This window comes from Wyeomyia smithii, chromosome 1, assembly GCF_029784165.1.
Source record: "Wyeomyia smithii strain HCP4-BCI-WySm-NY-G18 chromosome 1, ASM2978416v1, whole genome shotgun sequence".
NCBI classification, from domain to species: Eukaryota; Metazoa; Arthropoda; class Insecta; order Diptera; family Culicidae; genus Wyeomyia; species Wyeomyia smithii.
In genome coordinates, this window is record NC_073694.1 from 156,586,274 (window position 1) to 156,614,047 (window position 27,774).

The 27,774-nt window shown below is 42.8% G+C and overlaps 1 protein-coding gene across 2 annotated transcripts in view; it reads left to right on the forward strand.

Annotated features, from left to right (window-relative positions):
- Positions 1-27,774, forward strand: part of LOC129728542 (hemicentin-1) — a 612,544-nt gene that overhangs the window by 485,368 nt on the left and 99,402 nt on the right. For both annotated transcript variants that reach the window (XM_055686987.1, XM_055686989.1), the window contains exons 5-7: positions 26,157-26,474; positions 26,542-26,693; positions 26,802-26,946. In XM_055686987.1, coding sequence (XP_055542962.1) covers positions 26,157-26,474; positions 26,542-26,693; positions 26,802-26,946 — 615 coding nt within the window. The remainder of the gene's footprint in view (positions 1-26,156; positions 26,475-26,541; positions 26,694-26,801; positions 26,947-27,774) is intronic.

Sequence of the window (27,774 nt, forward strand, 5' to 3'; positions counted from 1 at the left end):
ATTAAACTGTTACGTGCGACGCTTGTTGGTTTCACATCATGCGTCAGGCCAGCAGGAAAATTTTCGGACGCGTTTTCGACGTTGGATGGTCTGTAGCAAAGTGACGGGCTCTCGAACTTGCTGTTCCACATAGTTTTAGAAGGTGCAATACGAAGGGCAGGTGTGCAGAGGAGCGGCACCATCATCACTAAGTCTCACATGCTTCTGGGCTTTGCGGACGACATTGATATAATTGGTGTTAACCGTAGAGCAGTTGAGAAGGCCTTTACGGCTCTCAAAAGGGAAGCTGCGAGAATTGGACTCACCACAAACACTGCCAAAACGGTGTACATGGTGGCTGGCAGAGAGCGTGGTAGTTCTACGGGTGTTGGTGCTGTGGTGTAGATGGATGGAGATACTTTCGTAGTAGTCGACGAATCTGTTTATGTTGGTACTCTCGTGACATGTGACAACGAGGTGAGCCGCGTGGTGAAGAGGCGGATTGCGGCGACGAATATGGCTCATTATGGATTGCGTAGCCAGCTTAGGTCCCGTAGTCTACAGATCCGTACGAAATTTGCGCTCTATAGGACTCTGATCCTCCTGGTGGCGCTCTACGGATATGAGTCGTGGACGTGGAAGGAGGCCGATCGACGAGCGCTTGGGGTCTTCGAGAGTTTTACATCTTTTACCTGTGAAAATAACACTTTGAAACAAGTAAGGTTTGTTGATTATTGGTAGTTCACTGGAAAGTAAGCTTCCCAAATTACTTCCCAAATTACTTTTGAAATTGGGCCTTCGATTAATTATCAGGAATACCTAGAATATCACCAAATAGGATTGTACCAAATTACAGTAGTATCAAAATTTATACCAATTGTAATAATATGTTGACCATTGCCTACAGCAACACTCAGTACAATTAGCTAGAATTAATTATCTAAATCCAATATTTGTATAGGATTTCGCAACCCCATCCGGAGCTGGCCGAAACACTGCGAACTTTTTATTGCAGACACGAAAACAACCAAAGTAGAATCATAATAGACCTAAGTAAATTGCGATATTCAACTCTGATTCCCACAGTGGGATTCCGTCAGTAGAATCACAGGTTGCCATGTTTAGTCGCCCAAGCGGCGACGGCGACAATAGTGACGAACGTAATCAATTATGTTAACAACACAAAACGACCACCCCAGAGCCACCCCTTTGAGTTCGTGAAAATTTCAAACCCATCCTCCGTTCAGCCAGTGCCAGTTAATCAGCAGGCATCCGGTTCTCCGGGTAAGTTTGTCAAACTGAAATTAGCTAAATTACAGACCCAGTTGCCGGTGGCGAAGTACGACGTGAAAGTTCGGCAAACCTTCTCGTCACGGTCCGGTGATGCACCGGAATCAGCATCTTGTCGAAACGGGGCCACGGGCGGATGCTGTGGACCAAGTTTCGCAGAATCGACGGTGCAGAGTAGTATTAATAAATTTACATTATTCATCCGAAAAGCTTTTATTTATTCAAAAACTGATTTTTATTCCATTTTACGCCTAAAATATGAGCCACAGCGGAATACTGTTTGACTGGTGCTTATTTTCTGCCCTGCTGCAGACCGCATCCTGGACTAGATGTGTGCAGCAGGGATTTTGATCGTGTAGAAGTTCGCCAACGCAAACATGGAATTGGATGGGCTTCGGAGAGGGCTTCGTGCACGTGATTGCACTGCATGCTGCTGACAGTCTCACATGGGCCATCGAAGAGAGAGAATAAATGAAACAAAAACATACAAATTTCAACTTTTCTTTGATAAATGAGAACGGGTTTATTCACGACCAAATATTTCACTGCAAAAATAACAAATTGGGTCTCTCGAAACAAGGTTTTCTGTGAGATTTTCGGTAACTCACGGTGTATATTTGAATAAAGTTACACTAAGCAGATCTAAAATTATTTACAAAACAATCATTCTCAATTATTCAAAATATAATGTGGAACTGATCTCTTATGTTTTTCTGGTAACTGCTAATAACCAATAAATCCCACCTGTATCAATGAAACAAACAACAGCGGCAATGAATAACCAATAATTAGTAGCAATCTAGTCCTTGAGACCGATTCATCATTACCAGCATCGATTTCAAAGCAGAAAAGTAGTGACCATTGCTGGAGAGTTTCTGCATGCAAACGGCCACCGACCAAGCTGAGTTCTGAGCTAACAAGTTGCAATTAACATCCATCTTTCCGTCCAGTCAGCTTCCCGTTCACCACTTCTAACTAGCGGGAAATGCAAAGGCACACCCGAAGAAGGATGGTTCTTAATGCTTGCATTTACCGTCGCCACTTATTCCGACCGACGAAAAAAAAACCCCGGAAGAAAAAACACCCGTCTGAGTTGGGAAGTGTTTTAGTTGTTAAGTGTTTTCCTGCATTCGCCGTCATTTTATTTTGGTCCCATCCCGTCTGCACTGGCGTGCCATTCCAAGCTATCATCATCGTTATTATCCTCGTCATCATCATCATCACTTCCGTCATCGCCATCACTATCATCGGCAGTCTTATTATTGATAGCAACACAAACGGTACCAAACAACCGTTCTTCTCGTTAATTCCATTTGAAGGCAATTTTCCTCACTGTGAGCAGCTAGTGCCAGCATTCAGGCACTCAGCAAAAAAGGAAGTGGATTGGTTCGGCTGCCTGCTTGGAGGAAAATATATTTTAAAGCTTCCTGTTTGCGTGTTTGGTTGCCACTCACATTTCAGTTCTTCACCGTTCGCCTCGAAGCACATTTCGGCTAGCTGTTCGTATTATACTCCCGGGCTTCATCTTCCGTTTTTCTCGATTTCCATCTCCTCCAGCTTTGTCCTAACAGACTATCCACTTCCGCCTTTCTTCGCCAGACCACAGCCGCACCACCACTTGTACTAATTCTGTCCAGCGTAATTCCCAGCTTACGCCATTTGGACATAATTAATTTACAGTCTAGAGAGCGAGAAACCGGCTTAACAGTAGCCAGCCGCTTTATTCGGTGCAGTTTTTGTTTCAATTTAATTCTCTTCTCCAGCACGTACACGGGATTGTTGAGAGTGCACAATAAAACTTTCCGGTCGAGCATTTCTCAAATTTATTTTGCATCAGTTAAATCCTAGCTCTGCTGGATAATCTGATCTGCAATACATTAAAAGAAACATTTGTCAGAAATTCTAAAAAAAAACGTCTTTGGTGAAGCAAAGAAAAGCAACTTAAAGCTTGGTAAATGAACCAAATGACTTCTGAAATAATGTCAGTTGAAGAGTAGCGTCCCTAGGTGTCGTGTTTGATTTTTTTGCTTTGAAAATACACGCAAAAACTTTTCCTTATTACTTTAGAAGCAATAGCGCGAAATAGCCTTTTGAGTAACAAACCTATTACTTAAAAGGCAATAAAATTCTTCCCCAGTCAAGTAACAACACATACTGCCATATATTTAGCACGTGTTACGGGAGTACGATTATCTAATAATGGTCGTTTCAACCACATGCAGGATTTTTTCTGTCGAAACTGCTCCCTTTCCATCTCAAGCAAAAAAAAAATCACACACCGTCGCATATGTTGCACATGTTACAAGTTTCTTCAATCTCCAATTTATTCGGTGTGCGTGTATTAGTTCGCATACGGAGAAGAGAAAAAATATGACAAGAGCTGCCAAGCAGCATTTTCCCCGTCATAGAGTATGCAAACGTTGATGATTTCAAAGACTTGAAATGCGTCTTGAAATGACATCACGATCTGTAAACTGCGTTAGAGAAAAGCAAAAACATTCGCTTTCCTGCAAGATATCTAAAACACACCTACTCATTGGTTCATGGAAACTTATTTGCACCTGTTTGAAAATACAATACTCGTACCTATCCAGACAATATTCGCAACTTCGGCAACTCTGGTCAGACAGTATTACATATTTCCATTTCAAGTAAACACTGGGGGACGAAACGAAAGTGTTTCTAATTAGACATTTGAGGTTGACGGTTGAGATTCTGATTATGTGTGGATGAAGGGGACAAAAATGAACCTGATCGTTGCATCAACACAAATGCAGCGAGTGAAGTCTTGCTAACACATGCATTGCGGTGCTTGGCTGTATGTTCTTCTCCAGAAACACATACAAGCGTGTGGCCGTCATAATTTTTATTACTTTTTGTTTGTTACTCTTTGTGTATAATGCGCAGTCATAAGACACAATAAGTAATAAAAAAAATGCCCTAAAGTAATAAAATGTTCCCCGTTTGCGTTGGGTGTATAAAATCTCGGAACCACTGGAAGGCGTATAATCGATTGTGTCTGAATCACTCAAACGAGATGAATGATCGTGACCCGAAAGTGTTAGAGTACGGAATCGTAGTGGAACATACGATCGGCAGCTAAACTGCAAGGTACTCTTAGACGCATTTCACCCCAAATTGTCTTGAGGATTGGCAGCACCCTTTCCGCATTTGTTGAAAGTTTATGAGTGTGAAGATATCACCTCATTAAGCATCTCTACTCCTTTCTCCGAAATTAGTCTAGGCTGTCTGCTGAAAAGGACAAAGCTTTTTTTTGCCGATTTCTTGTTAATAAATATAATTCAAAAACGGTAAATTCTACCAAAAATTGCCGGATCAAGAATTTTTTTTTCCATTCTACTCGGTCCTGGGCTACTCGTCACCAATTTCCTAAACTTTTCGGTACTCGCAGATTCGCTTCAAGCCGTCTAGCACGTTAGGCCTTTCTTTTCCTGGTGCCGGTGGGGTGCTCGAAGAGAACCGATTTTACCGCACTGTCGTCCGGCATCCTCACGACATGCCCGGCCTCTCGCAGCCTCCCGCCCTTCGTCAGGTGCACAATGGGAATCTCTTCAAGTAGTGCCTGCAGCTCGTGATTTATACGCCTACGCCACTCTCCGCTTTCGGTTTGCATTCCACCAAATATTGTCCACAACACTGTCCGTTCAAATACGGCCAGTGCACGTATGTCCTCCGTGAGCAACGTTACGGTTTCGAGTCCATAGAGAACTACGGGTCTAATTAGGGTTTTGAACATCGTCAGATTCGTGTGGCGACGTATGCTCCATTATCGATACGTCCTGCGAAGGGCAAAGTAGGTTCGATTTCCAGCTTGACTACGTCGTTGGACCTCCTTGTTTGAGTTATTGTCGGCGGTTACCAGAGATCCCAAATATACGAACTCCTCTACCACTTCGAGTTCGTCACCGTCCATGATCGCCGTCCAAGATCACCTTTCATGGGAGGCGAATGTTGGTTTCTTTCGAGCCTCTTCCTTTCATATACCTACATACTTAGTTTTCGACGCACTCATTTTTAGTCCCACTCTTCTAGCTTCAACTTCAAAACCTAAATTAATCCACCTAGCGGTCAGACCCAGCCATTCTCATTCAAACTTTTATTTGTAAAAATAGATTGACATGATCGCTTCAATCCAATAAATGTATATTCACTCTTTAGGTTCTAAAATATTGATGTTGTAAATCTATACATATAAAAATGTAGTCCGGTCTGTCAGCCTGTTTGATCCATATAGGCTCGAAAACTACCTAACCGATCGCCTGAAAATTTGTATGTAGGGGTATTTGGTCCCGATAAAGGTTCCTATGATAGTTTGAGACCCCTCCCTCTTTTGGAAAGGAGGGGTCTAATACAAATGAAACATACATTTCCACACAACTCACGAACAAACCAAGCAAATGAAACCGAATTTGGCATGTGGATGTTTTAAAGGGTAATAAATATGTTCATAATGGTTCGACGCCCCTCCCTCTTATGGAAGCACATGTGTCTGCACAATTTTCTGCTCATCTCGCGAACTAATCAACTAAATGGAACCATATTTGGCAGGTGAATATTTTTAGTGGTAACAAATGATACACAGCTGCTGAAATCGACCACAGACCCCATTTTGGATTATAGGTTGGCGACTTCCGGTTCCTGGGAAACAGCGGAAAATGATCGAATTACACCCAATATGGGTGTTTCTTCAACCAGAATGACGCTCAGAGGCCAGAAATTATTTTTAATACCATTTTGAAATCTAAGATGGCGACTTCCGGTTTATGATAAACAGCCTAAAATAACCAAATACCATCCAATATGACCGAAACTGAAAATGACCGAATACCACCCAATATAAATAAATATTCAGAATTAGGGCGATGTACAGAAGCCAAAAGTCGAGGATGTTGTCATTTCGATAAAACCAATAAAACCGATAAACCAAACGAATTGTCTTTTGACTTTGAACATATCCTATGGCCAATTCGTCGTGCATTTGCAGACTTTGAACACATCGCAAGGAATCAATGACTTCGAAACGTTCAAATAGTACAAAACCACATTTAAATTGTGTTGAGACCACATATATCAATCAAAGCAGGTATAGTTTAAATAGCCTTTGAATTTCTTTTCTTTCCATAACTTTTGAGCCACATATCAAATTGTTATGAAGTTTGTTATTTGTAAGTTTGAGAGATGACTTGTTCGTATGACACTAGTTATGCTCAAATTAGTCATGTAATCTTTGAAATGATAGACTTTCGTTGTTTTATTAACAATTTAATACATAACGATGGCTTAAGTTCAATTATACTCAAATGAAATGGGAACGTTTAGGGCAGCCAAACTTTGAAACCACGTGTTCAATCATAATTCATCAGTTAACTAGCCCGCTCATCTGATATTAATATTGATCAAATCGGTTGTGTAGTTTCTGAAATAATGAAGTTTCGTGATTTTCATATTTCGGTACTTTACAGACGAAGTTACAGTCCAATTACAGTAAATTTCAATAGACTAGACTTATTAGTTGAAATTAATTTTGTAGAAATCGGGTCAGCCATCTCTGAGAAACATGAGTGAGATTAAGTAGTCTTCAAAACACGTTTCTTGCTATAACTTTTGAACCACAAGTTCAATTATAATGAAATTCAAAAGTTAAGGGTATTTCGGGTAGCCCGTTGATTTGAAATCAATTTTGTTCAAATCGGTTGTGTAGTTTTTGAGATAATGATGTTTCATGATTTTTACATTTTGAACCATAACCTCTAAACTGAAAATCCGATTACAATGAAATTTAATAGGGTCTTATGTGACAACGAGACCTTTCATTTGCAATTAATTTCATGAAAATCGTTCAAGCCATCAGGGTGAGGAAAGTGAGTGAGAATAAAAATCTGCACATACACACACACACATACACACACACATACAGAAAATGCTCATTTCGTCATGCAGCTGAGTCGAGTGAAATATGCCATTCGGCCCTTTGGAGCACTTTTATAATTTCGGTTTTGCAAGTGATTGCTATACCTTTCTAGGAGAAAGGCAAAAAGGCAATGTTGAACAACCAGCAGGATAATCCATCTCCTTGTCTCAATCCTCTGTGCGCTTCGAAGGGATTCAAGAGTGTCCCCGACATGCACACGTAACACATCACTCGGTCTAAGGTAGCTTTGATAAGTCGTGTCAGTTTATCCGAAAAACCGTAGTTGTGTATTAACCCTTATCCGCTCATGGTGACTCCAGAGCACCAAGAATTATAATCATAATATCTTGACATAAAATAGTTTGTTGTGCTTACGATTGTTCCATGAACTTTTATATGCTGCCTCAGAGCATCACTGGGCATTTTCTTCAAAATACTACAGTTGACAGTAATTTTAGTTGGTCTACGAAGTGTTCAGCTTAATTTTTCTCGTGAAGCTATAATTTTTAATGATAAACTTTGTGAGCGGGAGAGGGTTAACTATTTGCCATAGCTGGTCTCGATCGAATGTACCAAACGCTGCCTTGAAGTCCACGAAAACATTAAGTGTGGGCACCCGACATTTCTACCGAATCTACCGGAGAGTGAAAATTTGATCCATAGTAGAGCGTGCTTGTGTGAAGCCCGCTTGGTACTGCCCTACGAATTCTTCGCTAAAGGAGATAAACGGCGGAGTAGAATCTAGGAGAGGACTGTAGGCAGCGTTGATCAGCGTTACACCGCGGTTATTGCTGTGTTGTAGCCGACCGCCCTTTCTGTACAACTCCTTCCATCCATTCCTCCGGTAGTCTCTCTTCCTCCCAAATCCTAGAGATTACCCAGTGGAGTGCCGTTGCTAGTGCCTCTTTTCCATGTTTAAAGAGCTCTGCCGGTAGCCTGTTCTTGCCGACGGCTCAGTTTTTCTTGAGTGCCCCAATGTTCCGTTGGGAACTGGGACACTACTGTCGTTTGTAGGCACTCCAAAGAAAACTTCCCTTCCGCCTCCTTCCGTAGCTCCGCTATTGAGATGCTCATCGAAGAACTGCTGCCACCTGTCAACCACCTTGCGCTCTTTTGTGACCAGGTTTCCCTCCACGTCCCTACACATATTTGGACTCGGTGTGTAGCCTTTACGGAATTGGTTCACCTTTTCAAAAAAAACTTGCGCGTATCGTTGGCCCGAAACAGTTGCTCTAGCTCTTGACGATCTCTGGCCTCCTGCTGGCACTTCATCCTCTTCAGAGTTGTGGTCAACTCATTTCGAGCTTGTCTGTATTTAGCCGCGTTCTTTCCTGTGGCAATGCTAAGATAGTTTTTGCAAGCTCTTTTCTTCCTCTCCATCGCTTGCTGACATTCCCCGTCAAACCAGTCATTTTGTCGGCTCGATGTTACCAAACCTAGTGCCGCGGTTGCGACTTCTCCAATGGCCAAGCGTAACTTCCCCCACCAATTGTCGAAAGTCGAAGCACATGATTCTTCCGTGGGAGGTAGTGTCTCATCGAGTGCGGGTTGGCCAACTACCGGATGTTTGGCCGAGGAGTACGGTTCTGACGGGAGTGAAATACCGTGGAAAGTTTTGAGTTTTGACTGCTTCTAGATGTTGGTCCGAGTCCGAGTAATATTTGAGAAAAATCGGCCATCAATGAGAACGTGGTCAATTTAATTTGTTGTTCGGTGGTCAGGTGATCTCTAGGTGGCTTTGTGGATATCTTTGTGTGGAATGAAGGAGCTTCTAATCACCAGGCCTCGGGAAGCGGCGAAGTTGATGCATCATTGGCCGTTGTCGTTCGTGCCGGTGTGTAGGCTGTGAGGCCCTATCACCGGTCTATACATCGCTTCTCTACCAACCAGGGCGTTTATATCCCCGATGACGATCTTGATGTCCCGTGACGAGCTGCCGTCGTATGTTGCCTCCAACTGCGCGTAAAACGATTCCTTCTCGTCGTCAAGTCCACCTTCGTGGAGCAGTTGAAGTTGTTGTAGTTGAAGAAACGACCTTTAATCATCAACAGACACGTCCTCTCGTTGATCGTTTTTCAATTGATCACGCGATTCTGCCATTCTGCTCATAACACAAAAGCCCGTTCCCAAATCGTTGGCTGCTCCACCACTCTGGTAGAACTGGGCCTTGCTTCTACGGACTTTGCACACTTTCTCACCTTTGTGACAGATCTCCTGCAGAGCCGCGATGACGAACTTGCGGGGTTCTATCCGCTCGAGCAGCACCCTGTCTCCGCCCACAAAATTTGGCGACGCAGTTCCAGGTACCGAGTTTACACTATTACTTACCTCACCAGTCCGCTCCAGGCCGAAGTGTCCCTTGCTATTCGAAGAAGTCGTCTCCATTTAATTCGGTTCATGGCTGCAGCTCGCCAGCCATGTCGTCTGCGGAGACGTCGTAGGTCGTCTTCCACTTGACCGTGACACCTTGCTCGCTGCGCGCCCTGTTGCCCCGTTCCAGTCGGGTCGTTATCAAGAACCATTCTCACCGGGTTATCGTCCGACATCCTAAAGACATGCCCAGCCCACCGTAGTCTCCCGATTTTTGCCATTTGAACGATGAGTGGTTTTCTCAGCAGCTGATGCAACTCGTGGTTCATCCGCCTCCGCCATGTTCCATCATCCATCTGCACTACACAACAGATGATACGCAGCACATTCCGTTCGAAAACCCGAAGAGTGCGTTGGTCCTCCACGAGCATTGTCCAGGTTTCGTGGCCGCAGAGGACTACTGGTCACTTCGTGCGGCGGCGGATTTTTTTCGAGCGGAGCGTCCCACTGAGTTCAAAGTAGGCACGACTTCCTGCTATAAGGCGTCGACGAATTTCTCTGCTGGTGTCGTTGTCAGCAGTCACCAGTGAGCCCAGGTACACTAACTCGTCTACCAGCTCGATTTCATCACCGCTAATATGAACTCGTGGCGGGAGGCTTATACTGTCTTATCTGGAACCTGTTCCTCTCATGTACTTAGTTTTCAATGCGTTTATGTCCAGTCCAATTCGTCCAGCTTCAGCCTTCAGTCTGATGTACGTCTCCGTCTTCTCAATATCGTGCCACTCGTGTCGATACCAGCCCTACGTATCATACCTTCCAAAGCACGAATAGCAAGCACGATAATCCATCACCTCGTCGTAACCCTCTTCGAGATTCGAAGGGACTCGAGAGTGTCTCCAAAACTCGAACTACGCATATCACCCGATCCATCGTCGACTTGACCAACCGTGTCAGTTTATCCGGAATTCGGAAATGTCATATGCCGATATAAAATCGATGAACAAATGATGTGTGGGCACGTTATACTCACGGCACTTCTGTAGGACCTGCCGTACCGTGAATATTTGATCCGTGGTGGCGCGGAAACCCATAAATCCCGCTTGGTAGTGCCCCACAAATTTCCTTGCAAACGATGATAGTCGACGGCACAGAATTTGAGAGAATACCGGCGTTCAGCAACGGGATTGCGCGGTAGTTGCAGCAATTCAACTTGTCGCCTTTTTTGTAGATGGGGCACACTGTACGCTCCATCCACTCCTCCGGTACTACCTCATCCTCTCAGATCTAACCCAGTGTAGTGCCGTAGCCAGTGATTTAACACCGTGTTTTAACAGCTCGCTGGGGAGTTGTTCAGCTCCAGCGGCTTAACTGTTTTTCAGCCGGCCGATCTCCTCTCTAACGTCCTGGTTGTCAGGGGCTGGAATTCTGTCATCATCTGCGCGTACACCGAGTTCTACTACCACTCCATCCTCGTCCTCTGCTACATCACCACTCGTGGTCCGTTTTTAGTCGCCTAGATCCATACCGAACGTTCCGAGTTATATTTTCTAGATTGTTCGTAGTGAAATTGTTGAGGTAGGTTGCCTTACTAGGGCCACGCTACCTAGTCTCGTTCAGGGGCTGCCCTTTTGGGTATAGCGTTCGAGACTGCACGTTTCTTTATTCAGCCGCCCACTCCGGGTCAGACGCTGTTATGAGCCGTCCCTAACCTGGGAAACAGTCGCTCAGAAAGGCTGAGCTTTCCTCTGAGGAGGTCAACCCACCTCCCTCTTCCCTGTCAGCATACGACCGAGGTCCCACCACGGATTGGTTACCATGACTATCATTTAATCAAGGCGTTCTACACTGAAAAAATAATATACCTTAGTTTCAGTTTGCATTTTTTTTTTTATTTTTGAGAATAACTTTTTTTACTTAAATATGTTCAACTCGCAACGTATGGACGTAATGAAGCCAACAATGTTGCCTTTCACCAATTTTCACCTTTAAATAGTTTAAATAGCATTTTTGCAGTGTACGATTTGATATATAATTTAATCCATACTTTTCTATGAAAATTCAGACAATTTCCTAAAAATTACCCATGGAACACTTTTTTGTAGAATTTACTGTTTTGGAGTTCTATTGATTTGAAAAAATTAAAAAAAAACCTTCACTTCTTCCAAAAGAGAGTCCAGACTAATTTTGGAAAAAGTAAGTATGCAGAAATGCTTAAATGTGTACTATCTTCACACCCAAAAAGTTTTAACGATTTTGAAAGGGGTACTGTCAACCTCGGGTCGATTTGGCACGAAATACTTCTTTAGTAAAATTCAAGAGTACATTATTGAAAGGAGTTTAGAACTAGTTCTAGCACACTAGCTGCGGCTAGTGAGCTAGTTGAAAAAATAAATATAGGGCATCAGATTTTAAAAAACACTTGGGTGTACTCTACGTTGAGTTATAGAAAACATACGATACTCTTGACCATTAAGATATTGCTACAGAAACTAGAGTGTTATAGAGTTCGAGGGATTCCAAATGACCTGAGTCGTAGCTATCTTCCAGGAAAAAGGCAATTTGTCTGCGCAAACGGGATGAATGGCTCACTTCGGCCCAGTGACGGATGGTGTTCCTCAAGGTAGCAATCTTGGACCACCGACATTCCTCTCCTAAGCCAATACTTAACCTAATCTTAAACTACACGGTAAGCCCATATTATAATGCTCGAGGAGGACCTGCGAGTGCTCGAAGTATTCGAACGGGCAAGAGAGGAGAGTATGGAGGCGAAGGATGAATGATGAGCTCGCGCAAATCTACGGCGAACCCAGCATTCAAAAGATGGCTTAATCTGGACTATCCTACGAAGATGGTGTTTGCCTGGAATCCAGTGGGAAGAAGATGACCAGGGGCGCACCAGGCAAGGTGGGTAGACCAGATGAAGCGAGATTTGACGGAGAATACACGGTGTCCCAGGGATTGAAGAGCGGCAGCCAATAACCGAGTGAATTGGAGAAACAATATGTAGAGGAAAATGTTTACGACATTCCACATGTTCAACATTACGTAATAAACTGGATTACACATAAGCTCCAACGCATAACGACAGCCGCAAACCTTAATGTTCCTAGTGGCACAGGACTTGTCAGGATTTACTTCGGGTACTTATTGCGGTGAGCCTACCCCGAAGAGGTCTCTTTTTTCGGTGGCAGTCGTAAAAAATGATAAATGTTGCTCATATAGGAGATAATCGTCGTTAATTTCAGTTGTAAAAGAAACCCGTGCCCCGAAACCAGTAAAGCACCAACGCAGAGAAAAACAACAGTAGCACAGACGCATCAGCACACTTTCAAATTTTGAATCGTTAAATGTGAATTATTGCGGCTTTTAAAACTCCAAACCCCGGCAAGAAAGTCAAGACAAGAGGCATTCGTTAATTGTAATTGGACAGATGCGGGATATTCGGTAAGGGTGTTCCGAGTTACGGTGATTTTTCGGATCCCGGGTCCATTAATCATTACCGGCTCCATTAGTTTGCCGGCGGGTCCGGTGAATTGAGCCGCGAGCCGTCGCGCTGGACCGAACGGACAAGGGCCGCGATTTATGGGTGGCAATGATGATGGGAAAGTTTGCCTAATGGGAATTTGGGTTCGACCGGGGGCGTGATGCAGTGTAGAGACCGAGAATGGATGAAGTTTGGTGACAAGCAACGCGAAAGTGCTACCTAATCCTGCCGGCTTTCGGCAGGGTTAATTGATGTCGCCCAAGATGGCTTTATTTAGAATTGAGTTTGATTGACCCCTGAAGTTAGTTAGTGTAAGATTGTATACTGGAATAGATAGAGTAACCCTTTATCACATTAACGAAGTTTTGGTGAGCTTCTGAAACATTTTTTTAAAACCGTGAATGTAGGCAAATTGGAAATGCTAGTTTTCCAATAAACAGCTTCTCGCTTAATTGCTTTTAAGTACTAACGCTGATTTCATTTTCCGCTGTGACGTGGACCATTAAACTAGGTGGATCGTAAATCGATTATTCGCCCAAGGAGCCAGTCAGCGGATGCCAGCATTTCACGCTGGATGTGAACCATTTCACCACCACTCAGAATACAGCTGAAACTTTCCCCATTACCCTCTTACTTGGGAGGTAAAACGTGCATACCGAGAGCTTGCGCTTGCTGCCTGGGACGTGTTCCGGACGAAGCGTTTCTCTCTGGGTCGGGTACATCTGAGTGCGCGCCTTAATTCCGGAAAAGGTCTGCAGAGTGTGTAGTTTACTCACTCAACTATATTGGACGGGAAACTCTTTACGGGTTATTTTTTCGCTTTCCCCTTCCAAACTGTTTTTTGTTCGCAAATAGATTGTTTACAATTTTTTATGCTCATAATGTGCTGAAGCATGTGCCAGAGGAAGGCAAAACCGCGTTCATTTGCAGTGAACGAGAATCCATTTTGCCAAGTTAATGACGATCGTGCTTACCGTTCCACTGGTACTGGCAGAACTGAAAATAGGATTCGTTGGGTTAAATTGTATTAAAAAAAATGGTTTTTGGGTTATAAATTCAGATTGAAGTGACATGTGTACTTACTTTTTACTTTTTTGGCTAACGGACCGTTAACCGGTCCAGGGCCGAACGAATTAGAGATGTCCATCTTCTTCTGTCTTGAGCAGCCGTTCTCCAGTCTCCCCGTACACCAGCAGATCGTGCATCTTCTTCCACCGCGCACATCCACCGCGTGCGAGGCCTACCACGGAGTCGACGGCCTCTTCCTGGTTCTCTACTGAAGATAGTTTTGGCGGCTCTCTCGTCAGGCATCCTGGCTACATGTCCAGCCCACTGCAGCCTGCCCCGCTGTATTACCTTCACTATATCAGCATGTTTGTATACCTGGTACAACTCGTGATTCATGCGTCTGCGCCACACTCCGTCTTCCAGTTTACCGCCATATCGATCGCAGAATTTTACGCTCAAAAACTCCGAGCACTCGTCGATCAGCTTCCCTCAGCGTCCATGCTTCATGTCCGTAAAGGGCCACCGGGAGTATCAGCGTCCTATACAGCGCTAGTTTTGTGCGAGTTTGCAAACTACGGGACCTTAGCTGGTTACGCAGTCCGTAGAAAGCCCTGTTCGCAGCTGCAACTCGTCGTTTCACTTCACGGCTCATATCGTTGTCACATGTCACAAGCGTACCAAGATAAACGAATTCGTCAACCACTTCAAATCGTTCCCCATCTATCTCCACCTCAGCACCAACACCACGGGGACTCCCACGCTCTCTGCCAGCTACCATGTACTTCGTTTTGGCAGAGTTAATGACAAGTCCCAATCTCGCTGCTTCTCTCTTAAAAGGTACGAAAGCCTCCTCCACGGCCTTACGGTTGATACCGATGATATCGACGTCGTCCGCCAAGAAGCATGTGAGATTTTGTGATGATCGTACCGTTTCTTTCGACGTTTGCTCTTCGTACTGCACCCTCAAGAGCGATGTTAAACAGTAGGTTGGAGAGCGCATCCCCCTGCTTCAGTCCATCCAACGTTACGAACGCGGCTGATGTCTCGCCAGCTATCCGCACGCACGATTTTGATCCCTCCAGTGTCATACGACTCAGCTTTATTAGTTTCGTAGGGAAACCGTGTTCCAGCATGATCTGCCACAGCTCGTTTCTTTTCACTGAGTCGTATGCCGCCCTGAAGTCCACAAACAGATGGTGAGTCGATAAGTTGTACTCCCGGAACTTATCGAGGATCTGTCGCAGGGTGAAAATTTGATCCGTCGTGGAACGCCCTTGTCGAAAACCAGCCTGGTTTTCGCCAACAAAAGATTCCGCTAGCGGTCTCAATCTGAAGAACAGGATACGGGAGAGCACTTTATATGCGGAGTTGAGCAACGTTATCCCTCGATAGTTGCCAAAATCCAATCGATGGCCCTTCTTATAGATAGGGCATATGAGGCCTTCCAACCAGTCGTTCGGCATTTGTTCGTCCGCCCAGATTCTTAGTATTATCTGGTGGACCGCATAGTACAGCCGCTCGCTTCCCGCTTTTAGAAGTTCGGCCGGGATACCGTCCTTCCCAGCGGCCTTTCCGTTTTTCAGCTCACTAATCGCCTTTTCAACCTCCTCCTGTGTTGGTGGCTCCACAGCTTGTTCGTCACTCATAATCGTCATCCTGTTCCTGCTCTGCTCATCCGGCACCTCACCGTTCAATAGCGCCTGAAAATGCTCCTTCCACCTGGCTGCAACCGTCGGTTTATCAGTAAGCAGGTTGCCGTCCTTGTCGTTACACATGACCGGCACCGGGAAATTCCTGCTTCTGACTCTGTTGACAGATCTATAGAATCTCCGCACGTCGTTTTGAGCATAGCTGTCCTCTGCGCTGGCGAGCACCTGCTCCTCGTACTCGCGCTTCTTCCGACGGTGGGTTCTATTTTCAGCAGCTCTTGCTACCCTGTACCTCTCTCTGTTCTGACGCGTAGCAGCAGTGAGCATGCGGCTCCTGGCACGGTTCTTCTCATCTGTCGCTCTCTGGCACTCGGCATCGAACCAGCCGTTAGGCTGCCTTCCACGCGTCGTACCTACCACCTCTCTCGCAGTCGTTTCGATGGCGCCGTGAATACTGCTCCACAGCCCATTTATGTCTTCCACTCCTTCCTCCTGCTGTTCTGCGATCCGTTGATCCAGCTCTCTGGCGTATTCTGCTGCCACGCCATCAGCTTTCAACCGCTGAATGTTGAAACGCGTCGTCCTCTTTGTGCGAGATTTCAGCACGTTCGACAACCGTGCGCGGATCTTACAAACGACGAGATAATGGTCAGAGTCAATGTTTGGTCCCCGAAAAGACCTAACATCAGTAACATCCGAAAAGCGCCGACCGTCAATCAGTACGTGATCGATCTGGGAGCAGGCTTCTCCATTTGAATGCCTCCAGGTGTGTTTCCGAATATTCAAACGTGGAAAATAGGAGCTACATATGGCCATTCCTCTGGCCGCGGCAAAGTTTATCAGCCTCAGGCCGTTTTCATTGGTTGACGAGTGGAGGCTATGCCTTCCAATGACCGGACGGAAGAATTCCTCCCTCCCAACCTGTGCGTTTGCGTCTCCGATGACGACTTTTACGTCGTGTTTTGGGCACTTGTCATAGATTCGCTCAAGCTTGTCATAGAACTCATCTTTGACTTCATCGGATTTGTCGTTTGTCGGTGCGTGGGTGTTGATTAAACTGTAGTTGAAGAATTTGCCCTTAATCCTCAACACGCATATACGGTCATCTACGGGCCTCCACCGGATGACTCTTGTTTTCTGATTTCCCAGCACTACGAAACCGACGCCCCGTTCCGCTGCTTTGCCGCCACTGTAGTAGATGTGGTACTTGAAAGAAGCGCGTGCAATAGGGTCTACTGCACGGAATTCCCTTTCTCCGGAATTTGGCCACCGAACCTCCTGAATCGCTGCGATTTCGACTCCCTGCCGCTGTAGTTCTCGAGCAAGCAAGCCAGCCCGCGCCGGTTCATTGAGAGATCTGACGTTCCAAGTACCCAATTTCCAATCGTTTACCTTAATCTTTTTCCGTGTTCGTAGCCTAGGTCTTTGCCGATTGATCCGTTCCGTATTTCTAAATTCGTTGTTCGTGGTTGAGGAAAGGTTTCGGTATGTTACCTTACCAGGGTCGCGATACCTAAAACCTGCTGATGGGGCTGTCATCTTAGGTGTAGCTGGCGGGATACAGCATTCCATAATTCAGCCGCCCGCTCCGGGACAGACGCTGTTGTACGCCGCCCCTATGGGGATACAGCCGCGTACGACCCCCTTCCCAGTCAGCATACGACCATAGTTTCCACCGGGGTTGGTTACCCGATCTCCGCTAAGGTTACTCGTATTCCGGTCGGCACCACGTGGAGGTTGGGATAGGAGTTGCTGGACAGAGGTGAATGACGACATAAGGGTCTCAAGTTACACGTGTCCAGCCATTTGCCAACCCTGTGACATGTGACATGTGTATAAACACTAATATAATCTTTTAGTAGAAATACTTAGTTCCATAAACTCCATAAATTCACACTTTTTAACCTTTGATGCATATCAATCTCTTCATTGATATTTTTGGAAGCACTGAAAAGCACGGTTTGCATTGTCCGCATTAACAAAAATTATAATTGAGGCTGCCGGTTCCAAAAGAATCAGTTTCCTTGGGAATGAGTAGAAATATTCTTATCAACCGTTACGTGTGAAAGACCGGTCACCTCGCAGCAATTTTTACGTGACGATCTAAAAATTTCAAGACTTGTAGCCTGTCTAATTCTGTGGGCTTCTATTATTAGATTGGAATTCTAGAACGTGACATACTCCGCTGAGAATGCAGAATTGGTTTAAAAACAATTATTAAACGTTGTCCGAAATGTTGTATTCATTTGCTGATATCCGAGCAGCACAATTGCGAACACTTTATTTGTCTATAGATCTCATGTCTGCCAGAAAAAATTTTGTAGGCCAACTCGAAATGAGAGCTTTATTTTTCACACACATTTTTATTAAAGGCTAATGAAAATGAGTTAGATTAAGCGAACTCGTTTTTGGTTGATTCTTGCCGAATTATTGAATTAAAATTTTATTCTCATCACGAGGCTGAGGTTTGCAATTTCTGCCGATATTCATATTATAGTTCCAAGGCAGCGGTTTTATTTTTCGTGTGAAGAAAATTCAGAAGCACTTGGCAACACTGATTAACAGCAAATTACGGTTACACCGATCAGAGAATGCTTCAAGATATAGTAGCAATTTTTTTTCAGTCTGCTATGAAGCGAACGATGTGAAACAATTTGAGATCATCAGCATAGGTGAGTTTAGAGCCAGGTGAGATGACGTAACAAACATCGTTTAAAAGATTATTTAAATAGGAGTGGTCTAAGGTTGCTTCCTTGAAGAACACCCGACAGGTAAACGAAGTTATTTGACTCGATATTACTTTAATTTGATTTAATATATGGTGTGCGGTCTACGAGGTACAATTCTGACCACTTAGTGAATTAGTGTGATAATCAAGATGTATAATTTTAGTCAACAGAATGTTGTGACAAATATTTTTAATTTTTATCTGCTCATTTACTTTTGCTTTTATAGCGATTATTCATAAAGCCCTATCTTGGGCTGTTCTTCTTCAGTCTCCCTCTACACCCTATAACACAGTGCAACAATTTTCTGGCCTTGGCTTCTATGTATGATTTTTTGATGAAGTTTGATGCGAAAATGAATTGCCCCGAGATTGAACATATTTCAACTTAAGAGGCAACAATGGCGCTATATTAAATTTTGGGGAAACCGGAAATTTTCGATGTTTTTTCGACGCCATTTTGTTTTGAGACCAAATATAAAAATTCTCAGAGTTTGTACACATATAAGCATCTTCTTACCCATCTTTAAAAAAACAGATCTTGAATCGGACAAAACTGAGCTCAAAACGGTGATTCCACGAAACTGGTTTTGGCATGGTTTTAGTATACAATTGAATCCCTTTACAGCGACATCGCAAGAGACTGTCGTTATAGCGAAATGTCGCAATAATACGAAGAATTTTTGTATTTGTAGGACAGAACTGCCGGTACCCGCATAACTGTCCCATACAGATTTTGGTCACTTCTGAGTTATCATCGGGAATCGACATAATTGTTATCATATTTTCTGGAAAAAAAATAAAATTGATACTTTTGTATTGTAAAACATGGAAAAAATACCAAGTTGTTTTTGTCCCATATTGAAAGTACCCGCATCACAGTCCCACTGCATAGTGGTACAAACTGCAAACATATAATTTTGTTCCAGATTAGTGTATATCGGATTATTTTAAGCATATAGAAGTATGTCATTTAATTACTTTACAAATGTTGTTTTTCTGTAGTACAATCTACGTTGCCAATGATGCTGCTGGTTGCTGGTTGAATTTATATGTGATGGGACAAAATATGCGAGTACTTTTGAAATGCACCCGCATATTTTGTCCCATTTTGTAATTTTTTCAAGTTATATAACGTAAAACCAATTCCATCCATGGTTTTTTGTTCTTAACGATAAACTTGTGGTGCCATGAAACTGTTATGGCCATTGGTTCTGGATGTAATTGCTGGAAATCCGAAAATTAACGGATACTATCAAATCGCCGTTTTCTCAACATGTTGTTTTTCATTATGGGACAGTTATCCAGGTACCGGCAGAAGAGGCGCCTTTGAAAATGTCGTTATAAATTCAGCAAAGTCGTTATAGAGAGGTTCGACTGTACTATAGTATGAGTTTTGGTATTCCGTTTTAGAGGAAGGTCGTAATAACGAAATGACGCAAAAAAAAGAAGAAATTTTGTATAAAACTGAGGGGCCGTTGAGAATGTCGCTATAGCAAGATTTGTTGTTATGAAAAATGCCGTTTTCGAGGTATTCAACTGTATTTCACAAAGCAAAATAATATCGAGTATGTCTGCGCATTAATGGCGATGCGTTAATATCTAAAAGTGGTAGTCAAATTATATCTCATATTGAGTAAAAAAGCCTCAGAAAACGATTCGTAGGTGTCTGATCTTCGTAAAATGTCAATACGAAAATAGGTACATCTCGACGTTAAATTAACTTATTTGAAATCTGTTTAATTTAATATCAAGAGTGTAAGCGATACTTAAAGATACAATAAGAAATTGTCTTCACATGATCCTCCCCCTTTTACGGGGAGGAGATCGCAGCATCATCGTTTTGAGCTCAGTTTTTGTATGATTCAAGATCTGTTTTTTAGGATGGGTAAGAAGATGCGAATATTTGGACAAACCCTTAGAATTTTTATATTTGGTCCTAAAACAAAATGGTGTCGTTTTCTCAAAAATTCAAAATGGCGCCATTGTTGCCCCTTAAGTTGAAATATGTTCAAACTCAGGGAAATTTGGTTTTGCATCAAAATACACAAAAAATTATATACAGAAACTAAGACAGAAAAAAGTCAATTTTTGTTGCACTGTGCAATCGGGCATTCTCGTCGACAGTACACATCCAACGCGTACAGGGTCTGCCTCGAAGTCGTCGTCCTCTTTTCGGTACCCTTTTTAGTATTATTTGATAGTCGCTCATTCAGCGTGTTACGAGGCCAATCCACTGAAACCTGTTTCATCAGCTTGACAATATCAGCGTGTTTGTATTTTCATGTTTCGCAAAAATTCTCGCTCAAAGACTTCAAGCACTCGCCGATCAGCCTCCTTCCAATTAGGTACACGATTCATGTCCGCAGTACGCCACCAGGAGGATCAGGGTCATGTAGAACACAAATTTCGAGCGGATCTGCAGGCTACGGAACCTAAGCTCCAACGCAATCCATAAAAGACCGTATTCTCTGCCGCAATCTGACTTTTTACTTCGCGGTTCACCTCTTTATTACACGTTACGAGTGTACCAAGATAGACAAATTCATCAACCACTTCGGAAGTATCCCCAATCATTACACTGCAGCATTAACGCCCCACAGTGTGGCCAAATCGAGAAACGGACGGCAAAACTATTTTTTCAAGTCATATGGTATCCATATCTTCTAGAAAGTTGCTTCGTTTACTGCTGTCCTTCATATGCTTTAATGGAATTAGTTACAAATTTCGCCGTATAGAGGGCGCCGTACCTAACTTTTGAACGTGACTTGCTAGACGAATAGTTTCTTCTGCAAAGTTGTGTAGAATTTTATTACAAAACTGTTTGCTAAATTTAGGTAAAATGCATGCAAAAATCGATAACTTCAGTTAGCCGAAACTACAAATAACCCAGTGTGGTTTTGTGTTTTTCTGTGAGTCAGAAAGGTTGGATGGCTTCATAGAAGTTTGGATTCGTTTGCGCCTTTTCGAGTTTCCACTCAAATAAAAAATGCATTAAAAAACACTTTTTTTCAGTTTTTATTCATGGATACTGCATATAATAACCAATATATTTCTAGAAGTTGTTAATCTTGATTTACCGCGTCACTCTAATTTTATACAGTAAAAGTTGAAGCAACTTTCTAGAAGATATGGATAACGTAGGACTCGAAAAAATAGTTTTGCCGTACGTTTCTCGATTTGGCCACACTATGCGACGCGCACGGTACCGGCTTGCTGTCATCTGTTGTTACCGCGCACGGTAAAGAAGTACCGCGTTGCATTCCAGTGATTGAAATCCACGGACTGAAGCGGAATTTCATCTATACCACCATCCCACAGTGGTCCAATAAGGCAAAAAGTAGAACTTAATTCCATAGCGCCTTTCACCTTCATCCTAGCTTAATAAAGTGTTCAGAACAATTGTTTGTATGAATGACCCGCATTATCGCAAATTATCAAAAAGTATGAAAAGTTTATTATACTAAAAATAAAAGAAATAACTTTCATGTTAGAAGACAGAAGTATAGTTTAAAGTTGTAGAAGATTCAAATATATGAAACTTTGTTGAACAAATCAAAACCCTATCTTTTTTGGTACAAAGTTATAAAGTATATAACATGGAACTTACTTAAAAGTTAGTTTTCCTAATTAACTTTTGTTAGTTGCATTTTACACGAAAGAGTTGTTCAGTTATATAAGTTATATAAGTTATAAAGTATATAACATGGAACTTACTTAAAAGTTAGATTTTTCTAATTAACTTTTGTTAGTTGCATTTTACACGAAAGTATTGTTCAGAAGAATTGTTATGGCACACAAAACACACATTTTTGCCGAAGGTCATATATCCCCAGGACTTTTCCTTACAAAGTTATATCATATTTGAGCTTATTTTTCGATAATTTCAAAAACTTATAGGTTAAAAAAGGGCAGGTGGAATCATGATGTCAGTACTTTTTCTTAAAGTTAAGCTGAAGAACTATAAACTTCTTAAGGTTCGATTTGTCCCAATTCACCCATATTAGAGTACGGCGAGCATATGTTACAGTAGGTTTTCATATATCCAAAATACTAACTTTTTTGTGTTAAGAGATAGAGGAATGATTAATCCGGCACAGTTTTAGAACGTGCAAAAATATGAATCTTTGCTGAAGAAACAAAATTCCTATCTTCATTGGGTACAGAGTTAAAGAGTATTTTATGTAAAAGTTACTTAAAAGTTAATTTTTTGCACTTAATTTTTGTAAGTTCCATTTTACAAGAAAACGTTGTTCTCAAGAAGCATCTGGGCATACGAATCACACGTTTTTGTTGAAGGTTACACATCTCCAGGACTTTTCCTTACAAAGCTAGAGCATGTTTAACTTGATTTTTTGATAACTTTAAGAACGTTTAAACCAAAAAGGGGCAAGTAGAATAGATTGATATTAATACTTTTTCTCCGAGTTTAGCTCGAGTGCTCAGAATTGTTATAAGTTCCATCTGTCCCAATCCACCAAATCTTTATTCTATACGTTGTTAAAGTTATCGAAAAAATATGCTGGAATGTGCTATAACTTTGTGAGAAAAAGTCCTGGAGATGTGTAGCCTTCAACAAAAACGTGTGTTTTGTACGCCCAAATGCTTCTTTAGAACAGCATTTTCTTGTAAAATGTTACTAACAAAAGTTAAGTACAAAAAACTAACTTTTAAGTAAGTTACATGTTATATACTTTATAACTATGTACCGAAAGAAGCTAGGATTTTCATTTGTTCAACAAAGTTTCATATTTTTGTATCTTCTACAACTTTGCTGAATAAATTATTCTTCTATCTCTTAACACAAAAAAGTTAATTTTATTATTTTAAATATAGTGAACTTTTCATACTTTTTGACAATTTTCGGTTATGCGGGTCATTCATACAAACAATTGTTCCGAAGACATGTTTAACTAGGATGAAGGTAAAAGGCGCTATGGAATTAAGTTCCACTTTTTGCCTTATTGGACCACTGTGATCGGTCGGTAACGAGAGACGGGCTTGGCTAAAGACCGTGCGAGATTCGGGCGGCCGCGTTCGATGAGACACCGCAAACCGCTTGACTCGGAAAACCGCTGACTTGGATGTGTCGATCGGAACTGCCCACATCATGACGAAGGATCTGGGATAAAAGCCGTACAAGAAACGCAAGGTTCACGGGGTAACGGAGGCGACAACGAAGAGGACAGAGCCAAACTGATACTTTTGTGGCACGCAAGTTAGGAGTTCGTGTTTTTGTTGAGAAATTCTTTGTTTTGCAAAACCCGCACAAAGTCCAAAATGATTGGCTGTGAGCCAGCATGCCTCAGTTCCACATAAACATCCTGCAGTTTCAGAGCGTCGCGACTGTGGTGATTTGGGGTACCGTATCCAGGCGTGGGAAGCTGGTATTTATTCAGAAAAACATGAAAATCGACGCCGCGTACTCTAAGACTGAGATTCTGGAGAAGGTTGTGGTCCAGGCACTTCGGGACCTCTACGGGAAGGATCATTAAGTCTTTCAATAAGACGGCGCACCGACCCACATGGCGAATTAGAAGTTCATTTCCAAGATCTGGGACGAGAAGCCGACTGACCAGGTGCGTGCCGCGTGCGATTCTTTTGAGAAACGTCTCAAGCTCTTCATACAACACACTTGGTAGTGGCGGGGGGTGCTCTCAGCTAATATGTCGTAAAGACTCTCACATACATTGCGACAATAAAAAAGATACTCAAAAAAGAATATGTGCTTTCATTTTAGCGCATTTTTAAAATGTATTCGAACTTATTGAACACCCTGTAATTGTTTGCATCCGCCGTCAAACCAGACGTTGCTTCCTACGGTAAATCGAATGCTCCTCCAAACATCTTCAAGAGTAAATAAACTAAGCTGCTCTTCAGCTACTGGCCGTATTCAATATTTGGTTGCGGTGTTCGACTTTGGCGGGAATTATACCCCGTGAGAGTTTCCAATTCGCTGGTGGTGCTTTAACGTTGATAAAAAGTAACCGCTCGGTGTTCACTTCTCCTGTTCTGTCTAACAATGTTGCTGAAGCGCTACTGCTGGGAAGAAGAGCGATTTTCAGTTCTATGACACAAGTTTCCATTCGTAGTCCTTAGTTCGACGGCCCAGTGCCTGAGTCTCATCACGACCTCGGCTAGCTCCTGCTGATGGTCAGGAATTGCTTCGTGGTAGTGAGCACTTTCGTGGCCTTCGATATTCACCAAGTACCGACCCATGGTGGCATACAGCTCTGCCTATATTTAGCACTAGGTCTTTGTCTAGGTCGAGTCCATTCTAGTCGTAGTCGATCCTAGTCTAGGCTGATTGAGTCTAGTTTAGATCCAGTCTAGTCTAGTCTGGTATAGTCTAATCTAATCTAGTCTGCTTTTTACAGGTTTATCAATTTTTACCCACATAAAGAATTCTCGGAAAAAAACCTTTTTATAAAATTTTTTTTTAATAAAATTTACAACAACTTCCCGAAACAAAACGACTGTGTAACGAATCACGCTTAAAAATGAAATGCTTCGAATTCTACAATTTCTCAGTAGATGTTTCCTGTTGTTTGATCCAGATGCAGAATTCTAACTTTTGTTTTCCTACCCAACAAAACCTGCTCGTAAATCCGTTACAGTTTACGGGAGACTTGAACTTCATATAGGTCATACACACACCCTCACATGAGCGCTGTAAAAACGAAATATTGTGAACAAAAATAAAAACTCGTCCCGCGATAGCAATATATTTGCGGAAACTGCAAAAAAGGAAATGATTTTCCGTTCATTTTAGTTGCAGTTGAAGTAGCACTTTATTTGCGGCCAACCGAGACATTGCGAATTTTTAGTTAACTTTCCTGCTTTAAATTAAGATACCTTATGACGAGTTCATACCAATAATTCGGTTCCACTGCTGTCGATTTATGGTAAATAATTCGACTTGGCTTCGATACGCCTTCTTCCATGGCTCGACATTTCTGAGTCTGAGTACCCACTAGCGGGGAGATGGATCTGCCCAGAGCTGATAACGATGCAACGCGCATGGAAGTGAAAAAGTCGACCGATGAAAAATAGCGCCCTGGATCTCGACATAATGCATAAAACACACCATCGCTGTGTTGTGAGCAAAGCTCCACATCGAAATGGTACGGCATATTTAAGTAGAAAAAAAAATCCCGTTTCGTAACGGGGAAAAAATGTTCAGACGAAAAAAAACGGTACACAACGACATGGCACACATTCGACTGCAGGGATGCACTCCGGCACGGCAGATTCCTGGAACCTGCCCATAGCATAGACACTACGTTCCGATCTGTGTCTCGTTTGCTCGAATGTATGTTTCATATTTTCATTCAACGGCAGCTGAAAGACTTTTCCTATTCATTCCGGGATGCTCCCTTTGGACTAATTTTCGCAGTAGCCACAGAGCGAAGGGATTGGTCAAGGGCTCTGGTCGCTGTTTATGAACTTCTGCACAAAGTGAGTTTTTTTTTGCTCTATTCTGGATGAAAAAGAAGCGGTATTACAGGGAGTGTTTTGCCTGACTCTAATCAAAGAGTTGTAGTACTTTTCCCGAAAATGGATTGCATCTGCTTGATTATGATTCTCAGAAGAGTAATATTTTAGAATGATCATAAGTAGTACCTTTATTTGAAATTTCATTAAATCAAATACCTCACAATGATTTACAGATGCATCAACTGCGTCACCATCTGATATAAGTGAAAGTAACTCTCGTCACTGAATGACCATCAAAGCTCTGATATCCGCTTATTTTTTGTTTATCTCTTCTTGCAGTGCCCCCGGAGCGAGTGGTGATACGTGACCAGCTCGGTGTCGAACGGACAACAGTGGCCGGTCCGTACAGCGTAGGTGACATCATCAAACTGCGCTGTGACGTACACGGGGGACGGCCAACCCCGACGGTCAGCTGGTATCGGGACGGAGTGCCGCTGGTTGCCGAAACCAAGTACATGCCGCTAGGCAAACATCTTCGCAGCGAAATCGTCTTGGGACCACTGACCCGGCAGGACCTCCACTCGAAGTTGGTGTGCAAGGCCAATAACCACGTGCGGTCCAGCCCGGTAGAGCAGTCCGTCCAGATCGACATGAATTGTACGTGGCCACTAGGGTGTGAGTCTCGGCAATGATGAGTCTGATGATATTGTTTTTTTTTCTGCAGTTGCTCCTTTGAACATAAGACTGATTGGTGCGCACCAGCCACTATCGGCTGGCCATCGGTACGATCTGTTGTGCCAAAGTGCGGGCTCCAGACCTGCCGCTTCCATCACTTGGTTCCTGGACGGAGTCCGGCTTGATAAGAGCAAAGAGACGGTACGTGTGCGCCATCAATCGACTTAATATGAGGTTGTTTATGTGTGGATGCGATTTTTTTTTCTCTCTGTGTCTCGTCTGTTTTTCCACCACTTTTTGCATACTCAGACATCGGCCGACGGGAACCAAACCACCAGCACCCTGTCGATAAGTCTCAACCGCACCGATGCGGGCAAGTACCTTTCCTGCAAGGCGTACAACTCCTACGTGCCATCCGATGCACTCGAGGACGGCTGGCAGCTAGATATACAATGTAAGTTTAGCGGTCGCTACAGAGGCCATTGTTTCGTACGTGTGTATGTGCTCTGTGGACTGTGAGCTAAGAGTGAAATTTTCGCCCCCTTGCGCAAGACCACCAGTAGATAGTGCAGAAAACATTCGACATTGCATGTTGTACGATGGAATATTTACGTGTTCCACACGTCGTTGTGGCAAGGACATGTAATGGAAATATGAACATACAGGGTGTTGCAAAGAGATTCTAGCCTTTTTTTTTCTATTCCCTAGCATTTTTTGATTACCATAACACAACCGTGCGCAGAATTTCGCTTTTTTCGTGCATGAGTGTAAGCTAAAATGCATGAAATAAAGTTGTTTTTACTACCACTCAAATGAGTAATTAAGTTTTCCGACCGCTGATGAACTAGAAATTAAATTTCAAAGAACTGTTCTATAATTTTCGACTATCGCTCAAACATAGTCCCAATTAGTTATCCATGATGCAATTTAAAAATTCAATCACAGACTTGTTTTAATTTTTGTGTATCTTTGACAACAGAAACTTACACATTTTGCTCTGATTAAAGAGCTTTCAGCAATTCGCTGTTTACTTAAATTCTGAGTTGTGGCTTATAAACTCCATAAAACACAAATTTTCTGACCGACGATTTTAAAAAAATAAACGCATATAGGCACTTGTTTTGAAATTTCTGCATATTTTTGTTTGAATTCTTGACTGGAAGTAGCTTGAAGAGTTTTACAAAAAAAATTTCTGAAGCCTTCATGTTTTTTACTTCCTGATAAACCCTGGTTATTTGTCTTGTTAAATTCAGAGTTTTGCGCTCTTAAATTTTTTCATATA